This window comes from Rattus norvegicus, chromosome 15 (assembly GCF_036323735.1).
Source record: "Rattus norvegicus strain BN/NHsdMcwi chromosome 15, GRCr8, whole genome shotgun sequence".
Taxonomy (NCBI): domain Eukaryota; kingdom Metazoa; phylum Chordata; class Mammalia; order Rodentia; family Muridae; genus Rattus; species Rattus norvegicus.
Window position 1 is genome coordinate 60,656,026 of NC_086033.1, and position 24,069 is coordinate 60,680,094.

Genomic DNA, 24,069 nt, shown 5'->3' on the forward strand with positions numbered 1-24,069 from the left:
CTGCCACTTGCTCATCAGCGATAATGTGACTTAATATCATTTATAAATATTTGTTTATTTATAAATATAATATAAATATTTACAATTAATTAATATTAGTTAATACTCATTGTCAACTTGATTGGACTGAAAAGATGCCTAGGGGATTTGTAAATGTGCTTCTGTGTGTGACTTGGATGGTTTTCCAGAGACAATTAGATCACAAGACCACTGAAGTAACGAATGGATCAGTCATTTGACAGTCGCTTGTTGGATTCATAATTATGATATTATAGTGAGGTGGTAAAAATTAGGATGTGGGGCCAAGTTGGAGGAAGTTGGTCTGTGGAGGAGTATTCTTGGAACCTGTAATTTGTCCCACCTCTCTCTGTATGTCTCTGGGCTCTATAAACTGTTCTGTTCCACCACACTGTCCCTGTCAGGATGGATGGTTACCTCTGAAATCATCAGCTAATATAAATCCTCTTTAATTTTTTTTTAATGTCAAATATTCTGTCACACTGATGGGAAAAATAACAAATACACCCCAGGCTGGCTTTCAACTCTGGGCGGTCCAGCCTCTGCCTCCTGAGTGCTAGAATTAAAGATATACACCACCAGGCCTAGCTTTAAGTAGAAACAATTGAAATCTCTCATTTCATATTTATATGTGTATGTTAACACACATGCTAAGATTTGTGTACAACACTCTAACAGACATTTGGATGTGCTAAGGGGTTATGACTTAGCATGGTTCTTCTCCAGCAGTCATCAACTTTCATGAGGAGAATACAAAAGTCGTTGTGGTGTTTCTGCTGTATGCAGGATTCCACCAAGTTTGTGAAATACTCCTAAGAAGTGGGACACAGGGCTGAGGAGACGGCTCAACAGTTAAGAGCAGTAGCTGCTTTGCTGGAAGATGCAGGTGTGATTTCCAGCACCTCCATGGAAGATTACAACTGTCTGAAATTCCAGCTCCAGGGGGGATCTGATGCCCTCTTCTGGCCTCTGGGGGCATCAAGTCTGCATCTAGGCAAAGCACTCAACACATAATGAAATAAAGTAAATGAAGATAAAGCAGAAGTGTCAGCTCTGAGCAAAGAGACACATGCTTCAGTTTCTGTTCTGAGCCTTATCATATTCTCTTCTAAGTCTATGAGTAAGGAGGAACTACTGTCTGGTAAGAACCTGAAATAGAGAGCCTGGTGTGGTGGCCCTTGCCTTTGATCCCAGCTCTTAGAAGGCAGAGACAGGCAGATCTCTGTGGGTTCGAGGCCAGTCTGGTCTACAAAGTGAGTCCAGGCAGCCAGGGCACAGAGAAATCCTGTCTTGAGAAAATGAAACCAACCAAACAACCAAACCACCACCACCACCAAACCCCTGAAGTAACTAATAATGGCCTTGGAAAACCAACTTGGGGCTCCTGTGCTCACCGACGGTTTGTGTCCCATTTTCTCAATGAGTAGAGTCAGGAGCTGGTTAGAGGAAACCGACCTCCTGTAGTGATCCTTCCTTCTCGGTTTCTAGTCTGCTCACATTTTTTAATGTTAAATGTTTTTGCTTCCAAATCAGCTTTTCTCAAAGGGACATTCCTCTCCTTCAGAATCTGGTTTTCTTTGAATCACAACCTTAAATTAGCTTTGAATTTCTCTTTTCTTCTTCTTTTCATTTTTCATTAACTGCTTGATAATTCCTTATCTGTGTGGCTCTTGGATTTAAACTCCTATCTTGTCATATTTTCATTTAGCTATTTTATTGGGTTCTTATATCTACTCCTCTTCCAACATTTATTCCACCCTAATCCATTCCAACCCCCACAACACTAGGTATGAGAGAACAAGGGTTAGAGAGGAAAGGGGTCATAGACTTCTTTAGAGTACTTCCTGCTGATTGGTGATGTTGGAGCAAGTCCAGTCTTTGGTCATCAGGATAACCAATTTTTTCTTCTTGTCTCTTTGCTCATGACCTCTTGACAAGCCAAACGAACAAGAACCAGGCACCGCTGACACAGGCCCTCTTGGGGTTCTCCCATTTATACCCTCTCCAGATTCCCCAGAATTAAACTATCTGCTCCTAGTGCACTAGGTAAATCACAATCACCTGGGATTAAAACAAAAACATATTCACATAACATAACTGGTTTTTAAAGTTGAGGCTGTCCATTTTGACAGCATATATATCTATATCCCACCCCCACACAATCCTAGGTTTGTCCATATACAAAATACAAAAATACAAGATAATAAAAATAGTTTTTAGCAGCTGGGCATAGTGGTGCACACCTTTAATCCCAGCACTTTGGAAGTAGAGACAGGTGGTTCTCTGAGAGCTAGAAGTTAGCCTGGTCTACAAAGTGAGTTTCAGCACATCTAGGACTGTTATTCAGAGACCCTATCTCAAAAAATTGTGATGATGATGATGATATATTATAAGTATTATATAATTTATAGCAGTACCTGATATTGAGATGAATCTGTGTGGTTCCAGCGATGTTGAAATCATGCTTCCAATTCACTTTCTGCATACATCAGAGCAATTTTCTTTTATCTCATATGACATTTCCTCTTACTGTATGCATCACAACTTCCTGTAAACTGACATGATGTACTGGTTTGTGTTTTTTTTAAATTACATTTATTTATTTGTGTGTGTGTGTGTGTGTGTGTGTGTGTGTGTGTGTGTGTGTGTAAAGGTCAGAGGACACCTCGTAGGAGTCTGTTCTTCCACCGTGTGGGCTCTGGGGATCAAATGGAGGTTATTATTGGCAGCAAGTGTGTTCCCCATTGTGTCACTTCACAGGTCCTCAGTATGTTTTAGAATTCAGCTTTAGCATATAGTATGTCTTTATGTTTTTATATAAATAACCAGGAACAAAATCTCTGACTGCACATTCTGAAAAGACAGATGGATACAAGTTCAAACATTATATTCTCTGTGAAACTTCACTGACTTTCCTCAGTGTAGCATTGTTTGAGAGCCTTGAGCTTACGTCTTGCACACATCAGTCTGTGCACACCTGCTGGTATGTCTGCTTTCTGTTTTTGCTGTGATCCCACTGTTTTGCAATAAATGGCTGAGTGTGCTCGTGTCTCAATCTCTTCATTGTCTCACCTCTGAGAGCAGTTAGATCATTTATTTTGTTAAACTGCCTTGGATTGTTCTTACATTTTTTTCTCCCCAGGTGCGTATTGAGATCTTCTGAGGTTAAATCAGGATGCCTTGGCTATGGTATGTAACAGAGCCTCAGTTTCTTCATTTCTAAAATGTAGAAATGCTGGATAGTTTTCTGTCCATTTGACATAAGCTATAGTCATCTGAGGGAGAGAATCTCAATTGAGAACATACTCCCATAACATCATGCTGTAGGCAAGCCCGTAGGGGCATTTTCTTAATTAGTGATTGATGTGTGAGGCCCACATGGGTGAGGCCACCCCTGGCTGGTGGTCCTGGGTTTCATAAGAAAACAGGGATTGGGGATTAAACTCAGTGATAGAGCGCTTGCCTAGCAAGAGCAAGGTCCTGGGTTCGGCCCTCAGCTCTGGAGGTGGGTGGGGGTGGGGGAATAAAAAAAAAAAAAACAAGAATGCAGGCTGAGGAAGTCAGGGGAAGGAAATGAGTAAGCAACACCATGGCCTCTGAATCAGTTCCTGCCTCCAGGTTCCTGTCCTATTTGAGTTCCTGTCCTGACTTCCTTCAGTGATCAATGACAGTTACCTGGAAATGTAAGCTGAAATAAACCTTTCCCCACATCAGCCCCTACCCTTGAAAACTTGTTTTTGGTGATGGTGTTTCCTCATAGTAACCCTAACTGAAACAGTTACCTCATATCTGTGAATTGTGTCAAATAAGATTGTTAAAGTGTTCAGCACAGTTTCATGACAGAGTATGTGCTCAAGTTTCTCTAGAACAGAATGAATTGAGTGAATATATATTTCAAAAAGGTGTTTAGATTAGTTTGCACAATAGGAGCTGGGAAATCCAATAGTGGTTGTCTGTACATTAGAGAGGTGGAGAATCTGGTAGCTGCACAGTCCACAAGGCTGGGTGCGTCAGCGTTTCCTGCTGGTGGTGAAGGTTTGGAGGACTCCTGTCAAGCCACTTGGTCTTCATCTATGTCGGAGAAGCTGGATTCCGATGGCAGTGAAGGATGATATTCATCAGCAAGAGGCAGAGGCCGGCAAGCACGAGGAAGGCTTTCTCCTGCCAACTCTTTCTAAGTTTTCTCAGGAAGGTACTGCACGAGCTGGGTGGGAGAATCTTCCCTTTTTAATTACTCCTTCCTTGAAATGCCCTCATAGACACAGAAGCTAGTCTCTTAGTCAAGTCCAGACCCAATCACGTTGACTGTAACAATGGTCATCTCAGGCTCAAAGGGGAGAAGCACAATTTATGTGCTGCTTACAAGCCATTTTCCCAAGTCACCTAGGGGTTGAACGAAGGAAAATAAAAAGGAAATAGGAAATAAAAGGAAGACATGACTGCTCCTGGGAATGATGGAGGAGAAGGTTTATTGTAGATGTGAGGGAGAAAACTCTCAGAGGCAGAGGCATCTGCCCGGGTCCAGAGTAGACAAGACCAGCTGACTCGAGGGTGTGCGTGCGTGCGTGCGTGCGTGACTGGTAGTAGTAGTAGTAGTAGTCGTCGTCGTTGTCGTCGTCGTCTCGTCCAGATAGCTGGATTGTATAGGGAAGGGAAGAGCAGCTGGGGAAAAGGCTGCATTGCCTCTGGGTTGGAGGGTAGGAGACTGAGTAGCTCAACTAGGAGGATCCTGTAACAGGGAGGGAGGGATAGTGGGAAGACCTGGCAGTCAGCGCCAGCTTTGATATGTTAATAGGCACTTCAGTTATCTGTTTATCTGATAACAGGCACTCAGATAGCCATTTGTCCAGGGTTTGAGACCTAACAAGGGTGGTTGTGAAATAGTGAGAATGTATCCATGGAATAATCATGGAATAATGCTGTTTTCACAATTTAAATATTCACTACCTTTATTTTCACTTTCTCCAAACTATATTAGATTACTTCACTCCCCCACCCCCACCTCCATTTACTGCTAAGTTCAAGTTCCTCAGAAAGTTCAAGTGCCTTGGAGGTGGCAGCTCAATTTGATTATAAGATACAGGTAGGTCTAGAATCGGCAAGGCCATTCACTGAGAGCCAGGCCTGCGTCCTGCTTGTTTGATTTCATTGTGCAGAACTTCATTTAAACTTTTTGCTTTGGTTAATTCACTCTTGACATTTCGGGGAGGCAGCATAATTACATTAGGTTTTGTTTGCTTTATGGAAGACTGCTGCTGCTTTTGGAATGCGTGGAAGGGAGGAAGCCTTAGTCAAGTGTCCTACTTTTTGCTCACTAAAGATATAAATTATGTTTATATAACCCTTGCCTCGTAGCCTGACTGGATTCTTCGGGTAGTTGAACGTTTTTTCATTCACCATTATAATGTAAAATTTCCTCTTAAAGTTTAGAAGATAAAACAGGTCCGGCAAAGGAAGGCTAAACAGAGACTTTCAATGTCTGTTGTTGGAAAGCCTGGGAAGATGACAAACGAATTAAAATAGGTGGAGTTCTAGAATCTCTTTTATGTTTTCTTAATTCTGAAGCAGTTTTGAGGGGAAAGCCCACAGTGCATCATAACACAGTGGGCTAGCAGCCAAGAAAGAAACGGCAAGAGTTCAACTGTGCTAAAGGTCTTTGGCATCTCCCCAGTTCGGGGCGTCCCTGGGGTGACCACGCCTGGGGCGGTGCGCTGGGCCCCGGTGGCCGATCTTACCGGCTGGCGCTGCGCCTGTCCTCCGCCCCAGGCCGGGCCCACACGGCCGAGCCCAGCGCGCCGGGGGAAGGAGTTTCCGGCGGACCCGCCTCCCAGCCGCTTCCTGTCCCGCTTGCCGACCGGCTCCTGCCCCGTCCCGGGACGGCGCTTGGCCCCGCAGCCCCTGGAGGTCCCACTCCGTGCCTCCTGCACTATGCAGTCCCGCCTCCTCCTCCTTGGAGTCCCGGGCGGCCTCGGCGACGTGGCCTCGCGGCGCGTGCGGCTGCTTCTGCGGCAGGTGCTGCGGGGCAGGCCGGGTGGGGGCCAGCAGCGGCTGGAGGTCAGACTGATGCACGCTGGGGTGACTGACTCAGGTAACTGGGCCCTCCGACTCCGCTGCTGCCACCTGCCCTCTCTGCTGTGTGATGTGGGGCAAGGCGCTGGCGCCCCCTGGGCTCCACTCTGAAACCTGAGGGATTCGGACTAAGGTCTCTGATGTTTAGGAAGACAACATTCTTCGCCCACTGGAGGTTTTGCTTAGACTAAACTCAGAGGTTCATGCAGTAGCCTTTTGGGGGCTGCTGAAACCGGCGCTTGACCTTGATCTCTGACTTCTAAGGGCTCGGTAGGTGGTTTTATGTCCTGAGCCAACTAGGGCTTGTGATGGCATAGAAAAGTGTACATTCTTGCTGGAGAACCTGTGCCCACGTTTCTTCCCAATTTTAACAGAAGACTCCGTTTCAAGCACTCTTAGAACTGAAAATCAGATTTAGTTAAAACCCTGGACTATAGTTGGAATGAGTGAGTCTCAAAAGAAAAAAAAAAGGGCCTTGCTGAGGATCACACAGTGAAATTGCAATTTAAAACTTGCCTGTCTGCGATCATAACTTCTAGAGCATTCATTTTCTTTCTGTTCTGTTACTCACTTTTCTTCTGCCTGACAACATTAAAAAAACAACCTAAAACAATGAAAGATTTCTTTTGGCTCACAGTCACAGACGTTTGTATGCGTGATATCTCCATCGCTGTGTTGAGGTAGAAACTCATGGCGGCGAGTGGACTTAGCAGAGCAAAGTTGCCTTCTTTGCGAGGCAGAGAGAGGAATCAGGGATAAGACCTACCTTCCGAAGATAGAGTCTACTTTGTCTCACTGGGCTGACCTCCTTGTGTGTATCATCTCCAGATAATGCCATCTCATCTAATGAATCCATCAGTTCACCACTCCAGATGATAATACGCGCTTGTCATAGAAGGCAGAAGTCAAGGGTAGAATGTGGCATAATCTGACAGGCTTTGGGGTAGACTCTGTTTTTTTTGGTTTTTTTTTTTTTTTTTTTTTTTTTTTGTGCTCTCTAGCTAGCTGTCAGAGCCATGAGTCAGCAGATAGAACATTGGAAAGAGGTTTTTAAAAAATGAAAAGTTGTTTTTTTTTTTTTTTTGTTTTTTTTTTTTTTTTTTTTTGTACTGACATGCCTTCTATATCAAGGTTTCTAACACTGAAGCTGAGAACTGTGGGTAAACAAAGTTGGTGCGTTCACCAGACCTGGGCACAAGTAAGAGCCTTTATGACAGAATAAAAGATGAACTCTTGGCTATGCAGACTCCTAAGTTAAGACCTTCAAGGTTAGAATGGCACTGTTGAAATCAGAGGACATACACAGGCCCAGCACAGAAAGCAGCAGGCTGTGATGGATTAGTGTTGATGCTGGAAAGACTCTCCAGCATGTGACCTGACTCACTTTGTCCTCAGTTGGCATTATTTCCTAGCAGTGTGACGAAAGAACAAACTCAGGTTATAGACATTTCTTCTCCTGCACCATATGCCTGTTTGTCTTGTCTGCATGTTCCTTTGGTGCCTGTCAACACTGTATACCAAACAAGCATTCACTGGCTTACTAGGTGAAAGTTCATGGAGAGTGTTTCTGTGAGAGTTTGCGATTGCTTTGCTGGCTTTCACGATAGCACCTTTACTAATCCTTTTATGAAGGGGGAAAAGGCCATTTATGTGAAAAGTAAAAAAGAAGTTAGGCAAGGTGGCACATTTTAATCCTAGCACTGTGAGTTCAAGGCCAGCCTGGTCTACATGGAGAGTTCCAGGCTAGCTAAGGAAACACAGTGGAACAGTTGTCTGAAAAAATACAAAACAGATGGGCACTGTAGCCCACCAGCAGGAGGATGTCAGTGAGTACGAGGCCAGCCTGGTTTGTAACAAGTCCTGCATCGCCAGCTCTATGTAGAGAGAACCAAACCAAACCAAACCACCTCAAACCCACCCCAAACCATCCAAGGAGTTCTCAGAGCTCCTGCTTCTCCTCCTTTTCTGTTGGCTGGGGTGGAATCTATAGCTTGTAGATTCCTAATGTCTATGCTTTAATTAGTGGTAGTCATATCTCAAGGTTTCAGAAACAAACCGTCAGTCAGCAAGGAGGTTATGGCTTCACATAGTTGACACAGATCACTGTGACATCGTCATAGACGGGGCCAGCTGGCTCAGTAGGGCTGGATCTGAGAAATCGATGAGCTGGGAGACAGTTCTCTAAACCCACGGCTTTCCTTTATCACCATTTGCTGTAGGTTTCACAGCCTTTTCCTTATGATGTCTGTGTGAAATAGATCTGTTTATACAAACAATAAAATGTTCCCAATAAGCTGTTTTTCACTTAGAAAATGGAAAAATAAATCCTGTAAAACAGTCCTCTCAACACATTAATAATTGCCAGTTTTTGGTGTTGGTTCTGTCAGATTATATATATCTAACTGTACAAATTGGATCATATGTTTTTTGTAAGTTATTGCCCTATATGATCACTTTAATGAGGTATTAACTTCAGACATTTACCCTTATAATTTATTTTATCAGTTTCTTTTCATGAACATATAAAATCTATTTTAAATATTTTTATATGAAAACAATAAAAAAGATATTTGTTCTTATACATGTTTTGTGACTTAAAGATTGTCCTTGGGCCATAATAACAATAGTCATGTGACTTTGGTGAGGAAAAATTCAGAATTCTGGTTTCAACTGAGAACAACTACTGTGGTTTAGTCTTATCTCTGTATTTAACAGATATTGAACCTTATGGAATTCATTGGCTACTTTGACCTCTTAGACTCTGAGGATCTCCTGGCTGTGTTGTGTATTAAAGAATTTAACAATAAGATTCCAGAACAGTTGTAACCATATAAATCACTAGAAAGATTCATATCAGGAACACACAGACGTAAGATGGACATTATTGATACATTCAGTTTTTTACTCTGCTCTAAGTTTTACATTCGTAAAAAATGATGTGGGTTGGGGATCTAGCTCCATGAGAGAGTGCTTGCCTAGCATATGCAAAGTCTTTAGTACAAAAACAACAAAAAGCAAAAGTGAACTATTGGTTTGGACCTGATGCGATTCCCCTACTCTGGGAACTTTGGCAATACTTGAGATGAACCAAGGGAGAGGGATGCTATTAGCATCAGTGGGACTAGGGTGACAGTCAACATCACAGGATAACATCTCAAAACAAAGAAATTACCATTCCAAAATGTCAGGACTGTCACTGTTGAGAACCCTGAACTGAGCCAACTTGTCCATGCTGCTGCTAAAATAAAAACTCAAAACCATTTGAGTTTAATAGAATTGACAGCTCAGGCAGAAGGTACTCAGAGACCTGCTGACATTGTAGGCAAGCAGCTCACAGCTCACAGAAGTAGGATGTGGAAACAGCTTGGCCATGCCCAGCATTTGTTTTATTTGCGCCTGTTCTGAGCAGCTGACAGCTGGTGATTGAGGGTAACTAAGCTACTGTGACTGGCTCCATTTTACTCGTTAAAAAGTCAAAACGCTTGGGATTTCACTGTGTAGGACTCAAAGTACAAAGGTATCCTCAACTTAAAGTCCGAGTTAACTTTAACATTACGACTGCATCCTGAGGAAGGTTCACAGAACTGAGTGCCAAGTGTGGTAAAAGTTAGTGTGCTCACGAATAGAATCCATGGTCTCTAATCCATGGTCTTTTGAGGTGAAGATCTTGAAGTATCTGGCAGAATATTCAATTTTTCAGGGATTAACAAACAAAGTTATTGTAGCAACATTTTATTTATTTGTTTGTTTATCAGGGTCTCTTTATATAGTCCTGGCTGTCCTGGAGCTCCTTAAGTAGATCAAGGTAGCTTTAAAGCCACAGAGAACTTTCTGCCTCTGCCTTCTGAATGCTGTATAGCAACATTTTAAGAAAACACACACACACACACACACACACACACACACTCACTCACAAACACAGACACACACACATACATACACACACAGACACACACTCACACACACATACACACATACACACACACACTCACACACATACACACAGAGACACAGACACAGGCACACACATACACACAGACACACAGACACAGGCACACACATACACACAGACACACAGACACACACACACATACACACACACTCACACACATACACACAGAGACACAGACACAGGCACACACACAGACACACACACATACACACACATACACACACACACTCACAAACACAGACACACACACATACACACACAGACACTCACACACACACATACACACACACACACTCACACACATACACACAGAGACACAGACACAGGCACACACACACAGACACACACACATACACACACACACTCACAAACACAGACACACACACATACACACACACACATACACACACAGACACTCACACATACATACACACACATACACACACACACACTCACACACATACACACAGAGACACAGACACAGACACACACAGACACACACACACACACACACACACACACACACACACACACACACACATACACCCTAGATGTAAGAGTTAAAAATAATTATCAAAGCCGGGCACAGTGGCACCACACCTTTGATAGCAGCACTTGGGAGGCAGAGGCAGCTGGACAACTGTGAATTCGAAGCCTGGCCTACATTGTGAGTTCTAAGACAGCCAGGGTTATGTAGAGAGACCCTGTTTCAAATGACAATAACAAACAGCAGCAACAACAAAAAGAAAGTTACTATTTAAAAGAAAACTGACAGCCATTCATTGTAAAAAAATTGTATTAATTAAACATTGGAAAAAAATGAGTGAAAGGTTCCTGGAATTGACTGGTGTTAATGGGCCAGAGCCATGGAGGACCGAAGTGATCAAATTCTAGAGGAAAAAAAAAATGAGACAGATCAAATTTCCCTCTTATATTTAACTTAAAGGAAAAATATAATGATCTGGGCATCTTTTGCACTGAAACCAATTTTTTGGTGAGCATTTGTGATAGTATGGCTTTCACTGGAATGTTTGTTTCCCGAGTGTCCTTGGGTTCAGTCCGGGCTCCCTCACTGAGCATTGCCTCCTTTGTTGTTGCTTTTATTTTCTCGAGACAGGGTCTTTCTGTGTAGCCCTGGCTGTCCTGGAGCTTGCTCTGTAGACAAGGCTGGCCTCTATCTCAAAGAGATGCTCCTGCCTCTTCCTCCCAAGTGCTGGGACTAAAGGAGGGCACCAGCGTAGCTCAGCTCCTGAGCATCTTGTCTGTAAACTGACATTGCTATGCCTGCTGGACTGCCTTTGCCTTACTGGAATGACAGTGTCAACAACCATTTGGTTTTAAGGGGAAGCAGTATTCACCAAAAAACATGTTAACTGGTCAGCTTCTGAGGGCGCCCTATTTCTTCTGGCTAGACTGAATTCTTGGTGGGTATTCAAAGCTGCCTTTTGGGTTTGTGTGCTCCCTGCCTTTGCCTTGGTTCCTGAACTTCACTCTTCCCCCTCATTAGGCTCAATTTTGCTCTATCAGTTTCACTGCCTGGCCAGATTTCTTCAATAGGAAACAGTGATAGCTTTACTGCCTCCCAGATCTGCATTGTTTGTTTGTTTGTTTTGCCTGTGTGCATGGTTTTAGGCAAGGTCTCACCACGCAGTCTTGGCTAGCCTGGACTACTAGATGTCTGTCTGCCTGTGCCTTGCAGGCAGCACAGGGATCAAAGGTGTGCGCCGTCCTTTTATTTCAGTGTTAAAGAAACAGCATCTTTTCCCTCCACCATTGACAGCATTTCCAAGCTCTCTATGGAAAGTCTTCAGTCACCTGTATATCTTTGAAGCAGTCACTGGCCCGAGGGTGGGGCGTTCTGGTTATTTTGTGGAGAGACCTCTTCTCTAGGGGTGTAGAGTAAAAGTCAGGGTTAGGGTCTCTTCTGGAGACAGGGATTTTGATGTCAAAGAATGGGAAAAGAATAGTGGACATTTAAACACGACAGTTGTCCACTGGAGTGAGTAATTGCCAATCGGGTTCATGTAAGATTAATTACTTTTTTATTATCTTAAACATAGAAATTTTTATATACCTTTGAGAAATCCTTTTAAATAAGACATATTCTAGGAAATAAGGTTAAAACTTACTACTTTAAATATTTTCTAAATTTAATTTCATTTAGAAGGTTTTAGCCGTTGGATTCTTTTTAATTAAAAATCTTGTGCAATTTCTTCCATATCTTAATGACACATAATTGACTATAGTTATCTGTGACAATTTCATACAATATGTGGATTTAGCTAATATGTGTCTTATTTGCATATTTATTATAAAAGTGCAGTTAAAAACTCAGCAATATTGTTTTCGTACTTTTAAAATGGGCTCATTCTGATTAATTATTCTAGTAGTAGTAATTATTCTAGAGTAGACTACTACACTGTGAAGTCCTGATTGAACCTCTTCCAGAACCTCTTGAATGAGACTCACAGAGGCAGTGATCAATGTAAAAGCAAGAGGAGTTTAATTCCGACATGTCAGGGCCATCCCACTTCAAGGGGAGATGACCCTGAGTCACAGAGTTATATACCTTACAAACAATTGGGGCAGAATTTGCACAATGGTAACTAGGCAGGGTACTATGTACATTTGGTGGAGTGAAACAACTTTCAGATTGGACTCAGTGTATCATTCAAGACTTTCCCAAGGGTGGGTCGGTTGGAAGCCACAGGTAGCTTTGTGTGACAGTTTGGCTTGTAGCTGTTCCAGGAACTAAACCAGTTTTCTTCTTCCTGGAAGAGAGGGGTCCTTGTGCTCGGAGGTTTGTGGTGGGAATTTCCCCACTGGCCCAGATGGACTCCAACTTTGGCTCTTTGAACTCTAGTAGTAGTCACTGAGTATCCTATGTTTTAAGTCTCCCCTCCCCCCCAGTACTTTTTATTGAAGCAGGTCTCACATAGTCTAGGCTAGCTTCAAGTTTTGTATGTTGCCAAGTATGTCCTTGAACTTTTGATCCTTCTGCCTTCTGTATTTCTGCTGTGCAGGGATTAGAAGGTGTGCCTCCATGCCTGCCCTGTCTCTATATTTCTTGACAGGATTTTATGTAGCCCTGACTGGCCTCAAACTCATTTGAGAACCAGTTGTCTCTGACTGCAGGGAGTAAAGGTGTGGATCACCACATGTAGTTTTCTTTAATTATTTGATTTTTTGATGTAAAGTCTTGCAATGGTGCCTTGGGCAGCCTGGAATTTGTGGCATCCCTCTGGGATTATTTACACGTGTGACTGCATCTGACTTTAAAATTAGCTTAGAATTAACAAAAGGTTGTCCTCAAGAGAAGCTTGTATTCGCTTCTTCTGCATAAATTATATTACCTGTTGATTTTTCACATTCCACCTTAAACCATCTCATTTAAATAAATCTGTCTCAAATGGCTTGACTTATGAGCATGTCCATACATAGTATGTATTCAAAACATGCAGAAAAATTACTTAAATTCAGGGCTTAAAAACAATATCTCAGAAGACAGTAGTTAATTTAAAACTAATCACTTGTTCACTTGTCAAACATTTGTTGAATATCTAGAGTTTGAATATTTTATTTGGCACCAGATATAGTGATGATTAAAACATCCACCCTCTAACAAGAAAAACACTCTTGAAAACTAACAGTAGTCTCCAAATCTTCAAACATTTTTCTCATCTTCTAAAAGGATTTGCAAATACATGTTTTGTACATTTTTAGGTTGCTGCCTAGAAGTTTTCCTTCTTGGTACAAATGGTAGCAAAGGGTATTGTTTCTGGCAGACTGTAAACACTGGCACTTTAGATGATTTCAATTTCATAATCTTTAGGAGCCCAATGGTGGGTTTGCCGCTGTGTTTTAAAGAAACCTGGAGGCTCTTGGCCATCAAATATTACTTACTCCTGCATATCTTTGAAGCAGTCACTGGCCTGAGGGTGGGGCGTTTGTATTTCAGCTTTACGTGTACTTTATGATTTTATCTGAATATGTCTTTTCTCTTAGAATTTTTATTTTTATATTACTTTTCTGCAACAAAAAAACCCTTGGATGTTTCTTTGGACCTTTATGTTATTATACTGCTTAGTTGTTCAACATGACTTCAGTGTTACAGAACTTGATAACACTTTAGAAAGATACTCTTTAATGACTTGAGCTATTCTCTCAGCTAAATATTACTTAATATTAATTAACTTACTAATATGACTCCTATTCCCCAGTTGAATGTTATTGTTGGAGTGTAAGCAATTTCAATGTAGCAGTGTCAATTACGTCTTTCCAGACTTTCTAAATTATATTTTGTTCTATATTAATTGGCAACTTGATTAGGGCCTTATTTAATTTTGTTGGTAACAACACAAAGCTGGTTAGATTTTATTAATTTGATACAAACTGAAGTCAATTGAGGAACTGCCTTCATCACATTGGTCTGTGGCAAATTTTCTTGGTGAGTGATTGTGGGACAGCCCAGCCCATTGTGGTTAGTCACGTCTTCTCTCAGGAAGCAGGCTGACTAACAGTGGAAAGCAAGCGGTGTTCCTCCACAACCTGTGCTTTAGCTCCTGCCTCAGGTTCCTGCTTGAATCTCTGCTCTCACTTCCCTCAGCGACAGGTTCAAACCTGTGAGATGCAATAAACCCTTTATCTTCAAGTTCCTTTTGGTCATGGTCTTTATCACAGCAGTGGAAAGTAAACCAGGACAGACAGAAACCACCTGACTTGCAGAAGAATGGTGTGCTTGGTTAGTGAAGCCATTTGTGTCTCCATTTCTTGGAGGGTCATTAGACTCTCCTCACTATAATTCATCAGATGGCCTTATCAGTTCTTCTCTTGGTGGCTCCTTCTATAGTGTGCTTTACTAGGATTTGGGGATAAACTAAAATTATTTTCAAAGTGCTTTTGCTAATACATTGATCTAAATTTTTGAGAAAATACTTTAGTCTATTATATTTAAATACATTTTGTCAAATTTTTAAAGTTTTTGCTATTAACAAAGGTATCTATTTTGTCAAACCAATCACTCAAGTTAGCCTTTCTGACAGAAAAAGCGGTTATACCTTTTAGTTAAAAATGAGTGTAATATAGTTTAGGGGATGGAATTTAAAAAAAAAAAACTATCAAGAAATCAGTTATGGGATTTCTGATTTACTAAAACAAGTAAAGCCAAAGCTAAAAGAATCTTGTGGCTGTATTTGTGACTCCTTTCTTTCTATATGCCACGCATTCATTACATTGATAACATATTTCATAAGTGATTTTGTACCTTTGATCTTTTAAAAAATTGACAAAAAGGATACAATATTGAGGTAAGATTTTAAGGCATGAATTAAGGACTATGGTAGATGCATGGTGTTCTGTTAAATGTGTAAGAGTAAACTATATTGATCATGTCTGAAGAATAATTAGATGAAAATCATAAGAATTGGAAATAAATTCTTTTTAAAGCTTCATGTCCATACTCGATGTATTTAGTGAAGCAGAAAACTAATTGGCTGGAGTTCATCATCCTCACAGTAAAAGCATGAAAATAGAGCTTTCTATGATAGGTAATAACTAAAGGGGTTGAATAGGTGTCATTCAAGAATATGTTTTTGCCTGTCTACTTGAAAGGCACACCACATTTTTTTTCTGAAAACTTAAGTTCCCTCTGATATTCAGTCAGAGCATTGGGAAAATTTTTATGGTACTCTATCAGGGACTACTCACTACATGAGATGGGTCAGCATCCATGGTCGACATATGAAATATTCAAGCTGTGCAACATTCCTCTTAGAAATGCATCAGATTATTTTCCGTGGGTGTGTGAACATGTGCACACCAACTTTCAGGAGCTGGTCTCTCCTTCCACCTTGTAGGTCCAGGAATTGTCTCTGGTCTCACGGCTTAATGGCAAGCAATCCCCCTACCCCAACGCCATCTTGCTGGCCTTCAACAGTGTTTTTATGTTTGTTTTGTTTTCTTAAAGCTGTAGCATGAGACAAGCTGATCATTTAGCTTATCTTCAAGTGTGCAAAAAAAAAAAAAAAAAAAGCTGTGTTTGAAGTTTTCTATGTTTGCGTCTGACATTTCCCATCTTGGCTTCTTGATAAAACTCATTTCTCCACTCTGCAACACACTTTATTTGACACAAGCCAGCACCCACCAAAATAGCTCTAAAGCAAATCTTTGCTTCTAGTACAAACATTAATATCTAGAGACACCTTTGTTTACGTTGACTTGAATATTGTTATAGTGTTCAAAGGATGCTTGGTTTTGACCATACACATATATGTTCCTTTAGCTGATGCCTTGACACAGTGTCCTGTGGTAAAATAAGTCAGGGAAGGGACTATTCTGAACACTTGGATGTGAACATCTGACAATGAATTCTGAAAGACTGCTGTGTTCTGTAACCTTGCAAAGCATTTACCTAGCTTCATCTCAAGAGCATTGTCAAATGGGAAAGCCAATAAGTACTTATATTAATCTTAAAATGAATTAGCCAATTCATGTGTATGGGTGTTTTGTCTGTGCGTATGCATGTGTTCCATTTGTCATCTAGTGCCCATGAAGGCCAGAAGAGGGCATTGAATACCATGGAACTGGAGCTTAAGACAACTGGGAGCTGCCAATGGGTGCTGGGAGTGAAACCTGGGCCCTCTGGAAGAGCAGCAAGTGCAGAGCCATCTCTCCAGCCTCCACATTCAGTAATTATAATACGACATGAGATGCTTGGGAAGGAATGGGATGGTATGTCCTTGAGGGAAGAGGAGATGGCGTCAGAGGAAAGTTGGCAAAGATTTGGTGGAGGAGATGAAGCTCTCCCAGGAGCAGCTGGGAGAAGTGAAAGAGGTTGTGTGGGATGTATAGCAGGCAGAAGGCTGATGGTTCAGTCAGTCACTGCAGCAGGATTGCAAGGGCAGGTTGACGTAAAGCTGTCTAGACTGCGGGTAACTACGAAGTCATTGGCAGCTGTGCTGTGCAGGGGGAGTAATGAGCCAAAGATAGACATTTAGGCATAGCGTAGAGGTAGGGCTATTGGCATGGCGTAGATGGCTCCCAGGTCTAGCACTGTAGCCAAAGATGGACAAGCTCATGATTTCCAAGGCAGAAATGATTAAGAGCCTGGTTCATCTCGATGTCATGCCGCCTCCCCTTTGTCTGCAGGAGACATGGTTAATTGATCATTGCCCCATTTCTCAATGAAAAGTTTCCATTGTGGTTCCTTCCTCTGTGTTTTTAAAAGCCTCTAGCTTGATGGCTAAACGTTTGGGATCTTCCATTTACTTGTTCTTGTCATTGATTTCTATGTTAATTCTGTTATGGTCAAGCAGCATACCTCAGGGCTTAGTCCTTTGAAGCATACTGAGCCTTGATTTATGCCCAGCCTGTAACATATTTAGGTTAATGTTACAGACTCTTTAAAAGCACGGATCATGCTGTCACTTAGTAGTAGTATGGGTGGGTTCAGAGTCTCTCTGTCTTCAGTTCTCCCCTTGTCTTGGCCAAAGGACCAGGAAGCAGCTTCCTAGGTTCCACAGCCATTTATCCCCTGCTTCTTCCTTAATGTATAGAGATGAACATATTAAATTATCTGGGCATATTTTGAGTTTATTTCTACTCCCAGTTCTGTTGAAATTATTATTTTTGTATAGTTATTATCCATCTCTCTCCTTGCCAGGTCACTGCCAAAGGTTCGCTCTGTTCTTCAACAAAAGGACATAACTGTTAGGAGAGTGACTAATTTAGGTACCTGGTATGCTTGCTCTCTCCAAAGCCCCTCCCTTGGGCCTAGGGGTGGCCATGACTTTCTGTTATTGTTAGTTTCTTTTTTTTTTTTTTTTTTTTTGGTTCTTTTTTTCGGAGCTGGGGACCGAACCCAGGGCCTTGCGCTTCCTAGGCAAGCGCTCTACCACTGAGCTAAATCCCCAGCCCTTTTTTTTTTTTTTTTTATGATTCTTCTCAGCGTTTTATTTTTATTTTATTTTTTTTTCGGTTCTTTTTTTTTCGGAGCTGGGGACTGAACCCAGGGCCTTGCCCTTCCTAGGCAAGCGCTCTACCACTGAGCTAAATCCCCAACCCCCTATTGTTAGTTTCAGAGTACTGCATTCCCCTTGTTTTTCTAGAATCCTGCCCTCACCTTTATGTGGTTCCTTATCATACAACAAAATACAATAAATTGACATTTTACTGAGTGTGAGGCCCAAACCAGGCAATAAGAAATGAGTGGGGAAGGACTTCTTATGTGCAACAGACAAGGGCCGCATGGAGTCACTCCCAAAGCAGTGCTCTCCTTGAGCAAAAGAAAGGAAGATGGAGATTATTTTTTTTTCTTCCTGGCAGTTAATATATAGTCATATGAGAAGGATTTTGTGGGCACATTCCTGCGTATGCTCAGTTTATAGTTCAAGAAGGGGCAGTGTCTACATTTTTTGGGACATGCTTAGCTTAAGGACATGAAACACATGTTTGAAAAGTTAAAACGGAGGACTGGCACATTTTGGGGCATACTCTGTTTGTATTGTAACAATGGTAGTCAAGAAGGCCTCTGGTCATGCTCACCTTGCATTCCTAAGGATGGCAGTTAGGTGTGGTGGCACAATTCTATAGTCCCAGCACTGTAGAAATGGAATATAAAGGGTACTTGGTCAACCTGAGCTATATCACAAGTTCAAGGTCAGGCTAGCCCAAGTAACCTTCACAGTAAAGTAACCTAGCACAGTAAAGGCTAGCCCAAGTAACCTTCTGTCCTAGAGAGCTGAGGGCAGGGTGTGATAGCACACAAATGCCACAGAGCATGTTCTGTTTTCTTCAGAAAGTTTAGCTGGAAAAAAGGAAAGGAGAGTTTGAAAGTATGTTAATACAGGATTTTGCCCAGAATGGTTCCTGCGACTAATGATTATGTACTTTTAGTTTCTCATTTTGAATCTACCAGTATTCCATTTGCTCCTTACTAGCAATCTGATAAATGTCTCTTCTTAGGGAAAGGGTTTCATTCAGTAGGAAGATTTAGTGCAAAGGCCTGAAAACAGTTTAGCATGCTCAGTACGCTGGTAGCTTTATGTCAACTCAACATGCATGAGCCAGGGTTATGTGGGAAGAGGGAACCTCAGTTAGAAAAATGGCCCCAGCAGATGGGCCTGTGGGCAAGCCTGCCGTGTATTTTGTTAATTGATGATGGACATGGAAGGGCAGGTGTGGGTTGTACTGCCTCTGGTCCACTCGTGCTAGGTACTATAAGAATGCAGGCTGACTTCTTCCTTTCCAATTTGTGTCCCTTTGACTTCTTTTTGTTGTCTGATTGCTCTGGCTAGGACTTTGAGTACTATATTGAATAAGTAGGGAGAGAGTGGGCAGCCTTGTCTAGTCCCTGATTTTAGTGGGATTGCTTCAAGTTTCTCTCCATTTAGTTTGATGTTGGCTATTGGTTTGCTGTATATTGCTTTTACTTGTTTAGGTATGGGCCTTGAATTCCTGATCTTTCTAGGACTTTTATCATGAAGGGGTGTTGAATTTTGTCAAGTGCTCTCTCAGCATCTAATGAAATGGTTGTGTGGTTTGTTTTTTTTTTTCCTTTGAGTTTTTTTCTTAGTGGATTATATTGATGGATTTCTGTATTGAAGATGATGTGATAGTATACTTAAGTGACCCCAAAAATTCCACCAGAGAACTCCTAAACCTGATAAACAACTTCAGCAAAGTGGCAGAATATACAATTAACTCCAACAAGTCAGTAGCCTTCTTCTACTCAAAAGATAAACAGGCTGAGAAAGAAATTAGGGAAACGACACCCTTCACAATAGTCACAAATAATATAAAATACCCTGGTGTGACTCTACCCAAGCAAGTGAAAGATCTGTATGACAAAAACTTCAAGTCTTTGAAGAAAAAAATTGAAGATGATCTCAGAAGATGGAAAGATCTCCCATGCTCATGGATTGGCAGGATTAATATCGTAAAAATGGCCATCTTGACAGAAACAATCTACAGATTCAATGCAATCCCCATCAAAATTCCAACTCAATTCTTCATAGAGTTAGAGTAATTCTCAAATTCATTTGGAATAACAAAAAGCCTTCGATAGTGAAATCTATTCTCAACAATCAAAGAACTTCTGAGAGAATCACCATTCCTGACCTCAAACAGTATAACAGAGCAATTGTGATTAAAAACTGCATGCATGGTATTGGTACAGAGACAGGCAGGTAGATCAGTAGAATAGAATTGAAGACCCAGAAATGAACCCACATTACTATGGTCCCTTGTCTTTGACAAAGGAGCTAAAACCATCCAATGGAAAAAAGATAGCATTTTCAACAAACGATAATGGTTCAAATCATCCATTTTTATTGCCCCGTACAAAGCTTAAGTCCAAGTGGATCAAAGACCTCCACATAAAACCAGATACACTGAAACTAATAGAAGAGAAAGTGGGAAAGAACACGTAGGCACAGGGGAAAATTTCCTAAACAGAACACAAATGACTTATGCTCTAAGATCAAGAATCGACAAATGGGACCTCATAAAATTGCAAAGCTTCTATAAGGCAAAGGGCACTGTCAATAGAACAAAACGGCAATCAATAGATTGGGAAAAGATCTTTACCAATCCTATATCCAATAGAAGGCTAATATCTAATATATACAAAGAACTCAAGAAGTTAGACTCCAGAGAACCAAATAATCCTGTTAAAAATGGGGTACAGAGCTAAACAACGAATTCTTAACAGGAATACTGAGTGGCTGAGAAGCACCTAAAGGAATGTCAACATCCTTAGTCATCAGGGAAATGCAAAGCAAAACAACCCTGAGATTCCACCTCACACCAGTGAGAATGGCTAAGATCAAAAACTCAGGGGACAGCAGATGCTGGCGAGGATGTGGAGAAAGAGGAACACTCCTCCATTTTTGGTGGGATTGCATACTGGTACAACCACTCTGGAAATCAGTCTGGCCGTTTCTCAGAAAATTGGACATAGTACTTCCCGAGGAACTAGCTATATCACTCCTGGGCATATACCCAAAAGATGCTCCAATGTATAACAAGGACACGTGCTCCACTATGTTCATAGCAGCCTTATTTATAATAGCCAGAAGCTAGAAAGAACCCAGATGACCTTCAACAGAGGAATGGATACAGAAAATGTGATACATCTACACAATGGAATACCACTCAGCTATTAAAGACAGACAGTGACCTCATGAAATTCTTAGGCAAAAGGATGGAACTTTAAAATATCATCCTGAGTGAGGTAACACAGTCACAAAGAACACACATGGTATGCACTCACTGATAAGTGGATATTAGCCCAAAAGCTTGGAATACTCAAGAATCAGTTCACAGACCATGTAAAGCTCAAGAAGAAGGAAAACCAAAATGTAGATGCTTCAGTCCTTCTTAGAAGGGGGAACAAAATACTCATGGGAGGAAATATGGAGACAAATTGGAGCAGGGAAAGGTGACTAAAGGAAAGGTCATCCAGAGAAACAACACCCCAACAATACACCTCAATAAAGAGGGTATAGTATATAATCCTAACGTTGCATATGCTAAATTTATTATAAAGCTTTTTAAAACTCTTTTGAGATAGGTTCTCAGGATGTAGTTTAGGTTGCCTTTGAACTGAATTTTGAGGGTAGGCTGCTGAGAACTTTACTTTGTAAAAGATCTGAACAGATGTGGATTCTGTCCTCCTGATGTTTTGGATGATTTCATTAGTTAATTGTTCTCTTCACTGTTATCCTTATGCTGGACATGGGCAATTTAAGGCAAGAGCGAACCCATGGTGAACATTAAAAGATTTCATAAAATTGTGCCCTGGGTCCCAAAGGCTCATTGCTCTCTCATGAGTACAGTGTATTTAGTTAATATTTAAGAGTGCCTTCAATCTTGACACTTCCAGTATTATTCCAGAGTCCAAATTCAAAGTCTCTTCTGATACTCTGGTCAAACTCAGATGAAATCTCTGTAAATTCAAAAAGAAAGTCACAAGCTTTTAGTATACAATGGCATATTCAAAGAGGGAAGAATGGGAGGTTAGGGATTTAGCTCAGTGGTAGAGCGCTTGCCTGGCAAACGCAAGGCCCTGGGTTCGGTCCCCAGCTCCGAAAAAAAGAAAAAGAAAAAAAAAAAGAGGGAAGAATGGGAGATTACTATTGGATGGTCAAACCAAAACCAAGACCATCTAAGTCAATTTGTGCCCATGGCAGGCAGTCTAGACTCCAGCGTACTTGGGGAGCCTCCATGGCTTTGCTGCTGGTAGCCCACTGACACCTGCAGCACAAGTGGTTATTCTTTGGGCGGGTTCTACTCACTGATTGTAGGATTCCTGAGCACATTCTACTTCCCTGACATTTCCAACATCTTTACGATGTCTTTATGACAACGTAGGCTCTGTTTTCACAGCTTTGTGTATTTCCTCTTAGGGAATCCCTGTGGGAGAGCTTACCCTAATGCACCTTGCCTAACCTCTGGCCTTCCTTAAACATGTAGGTAGAAGCCTTTGTGACCTCATAACTCTTGCATTCTGCATACTTACAAAACAAAACAAGCACCACATGGATAATGCCAAGAGCACCCATCAGCTCAAGCAGTAACCAGGCCCCTTGAAACAGCTACACTGGTTTCTGGTGACTGAGACCAGTGGTGGTTGAACCTAGAAAAACACTTCCCTATGGGGCTTAAAAAAAACTTTTTTTTTAAAAATTTAACTTTATTTTACATGTGTTGATTTTTTTTTTCTGCATGTGTAGCTTCTACCACATGTGTGCCTGGTGCCCTTGGAGGCCAGAATAGTGTGTCAGATCCCCTGAAGCTGGAGTTACTGATGGTTGTGAGCAGGCATGTGGGTGCTGGGAATTGAACCCAGGTCCTCTGGAAGAGGCCAGTACTCTTAGCTACTGAGCCATCTCATCTCTCCGGCCCTTCCTAGGCTGCCTTGTATAAGTATAGTATCCCGGCAATTCCATCTTCTTCAGGGAAAATCTCTCAAACGAGGTTTTACATCACCACAGTGGAACTTAGAGAAGTTCCTCTAGTTTCTGAAATGCCCTCAAGGCACTTAGGACCTTGTTTTTTGTTTGTTTGTTTTTTAAATTGCCTGTATTTCTTTAACTACTGTATTCCTGACTTGGGCTCATTAGTAGAGTGCAAGTAAGAGGCCTTTTATTCAGTCCCTAGTATGAGTCGTTCCCCCACCCTCACTCCCCGTGTACTAAGGATTGTAATATTGTATTGTAGAATTTTTGCCTGGGTCCTAGTTTCATCCCCAATAGAATGGGCAGAGAAAAAGAAAACCAGCCATATTCTCTTTTTTTTCCTAAGACAAGGTTTCTCTTTGTAGCCCTGGCTGTCCTGGAACTCATTCTGTAGGCCAGGCTGATACTGAACTCAGATCTACCTGCCTTTGTCTCCTAAGTGCTGGGATTAAAGGCTTGTGACACCACCCCTTGGCTTCCAGATAACTTTTAATATGTTCCTTTCTTATCCAGATTACATAGTTTTGAGGTCCTTCCATTTTGCTTTTTCGTTCTTATTTTCAATAAAAGACTGGCTAATGGGCTGGAGAGATGGCTCAGTGGTTAAGAGCACTGACTGCTCTTCCAGAGGTCCTGAGTTCAATTCCCAGCAACCACATGGTGGCTCACTATCATCTGAAATGGGATCTGATGCCCTCTTCTGGTGTGCCTGACAGGTACAGTGTACTCATATAAATAATAAATAAATGTTTTAAAAAAACGGTAAAAAAATAGCAATAACCATGCCACAGCCTGAATACTATAAGTTTTGAAATTTCTGTTATTCTGATATCAGCCTCACTCAAATTCACATCATATGGACAGAATATAGAAAAGTCCTTTCCCAGTGCATAGTGTGAGAACTCTGTAATCTGTTCTTTATAAAGTCCCTTTCCCATCTGAAGCCTTGTGAGTACAGTTTTCACTGGGTGTTTGTGTTGATATTCTGGTCACCTAAGCTCCCGTTAGCTCAACTGTCAAGCTTACAGCATCCTCGGACTCCTCTAACCTGCATCTTCAAACACCCTGCTCACA

At 41.5% G+C, this 24,069-nt stretch overlaps 1 protein-coding gene and 1 long non-coding RNA gene across 3 annotated transcripts in view; one reads left to right on the top strand and one right to left on the bottom strand.

The window, feature by feature from the left end:
* The first annotated feature begins 5,738 nt into the window (after positions 1 to 5,738).
* The window catches only part of Vwa8 (von Willebrand factor A domain containing 8), a 324,208-nt gene continuing 305,877 nt past the window's right edge, over positions 5,739 to 24,069 (top strand). Inside the window, exon 1 of one of the 2 annotated variants that reach the window (XM_063274157.1) lies at positions 5,739 to 6,106. In XM_063274157.1, coding sequence (XP_063130227.1) covers positions 5,947 to 6,106 — 160 coding nt within the window. In that variant the 5' untranslated portion in view covers positions 5,739 to 5,946. The remainder of the gene's footprint in view (positions 6,107 to 24,069) is intronic. The other variant, NM_001427283.1, reaches the window with a different exon arrangement.
* Positions 7,153 to 22,647, bottom strand: LOC120097120 (uncharacterized). Its single transcript, XR_005494374.2, has 3 exons — positions 22,333 to 22,647; positions 18,581 to 21,983; positions 7,153 to 10,929 (listed from the first exon to the last, which is right to left on the bottom strand). It is a non-coding gene; the product is annotated as an uncharacterized LOC120097120 (long non-coding RNA).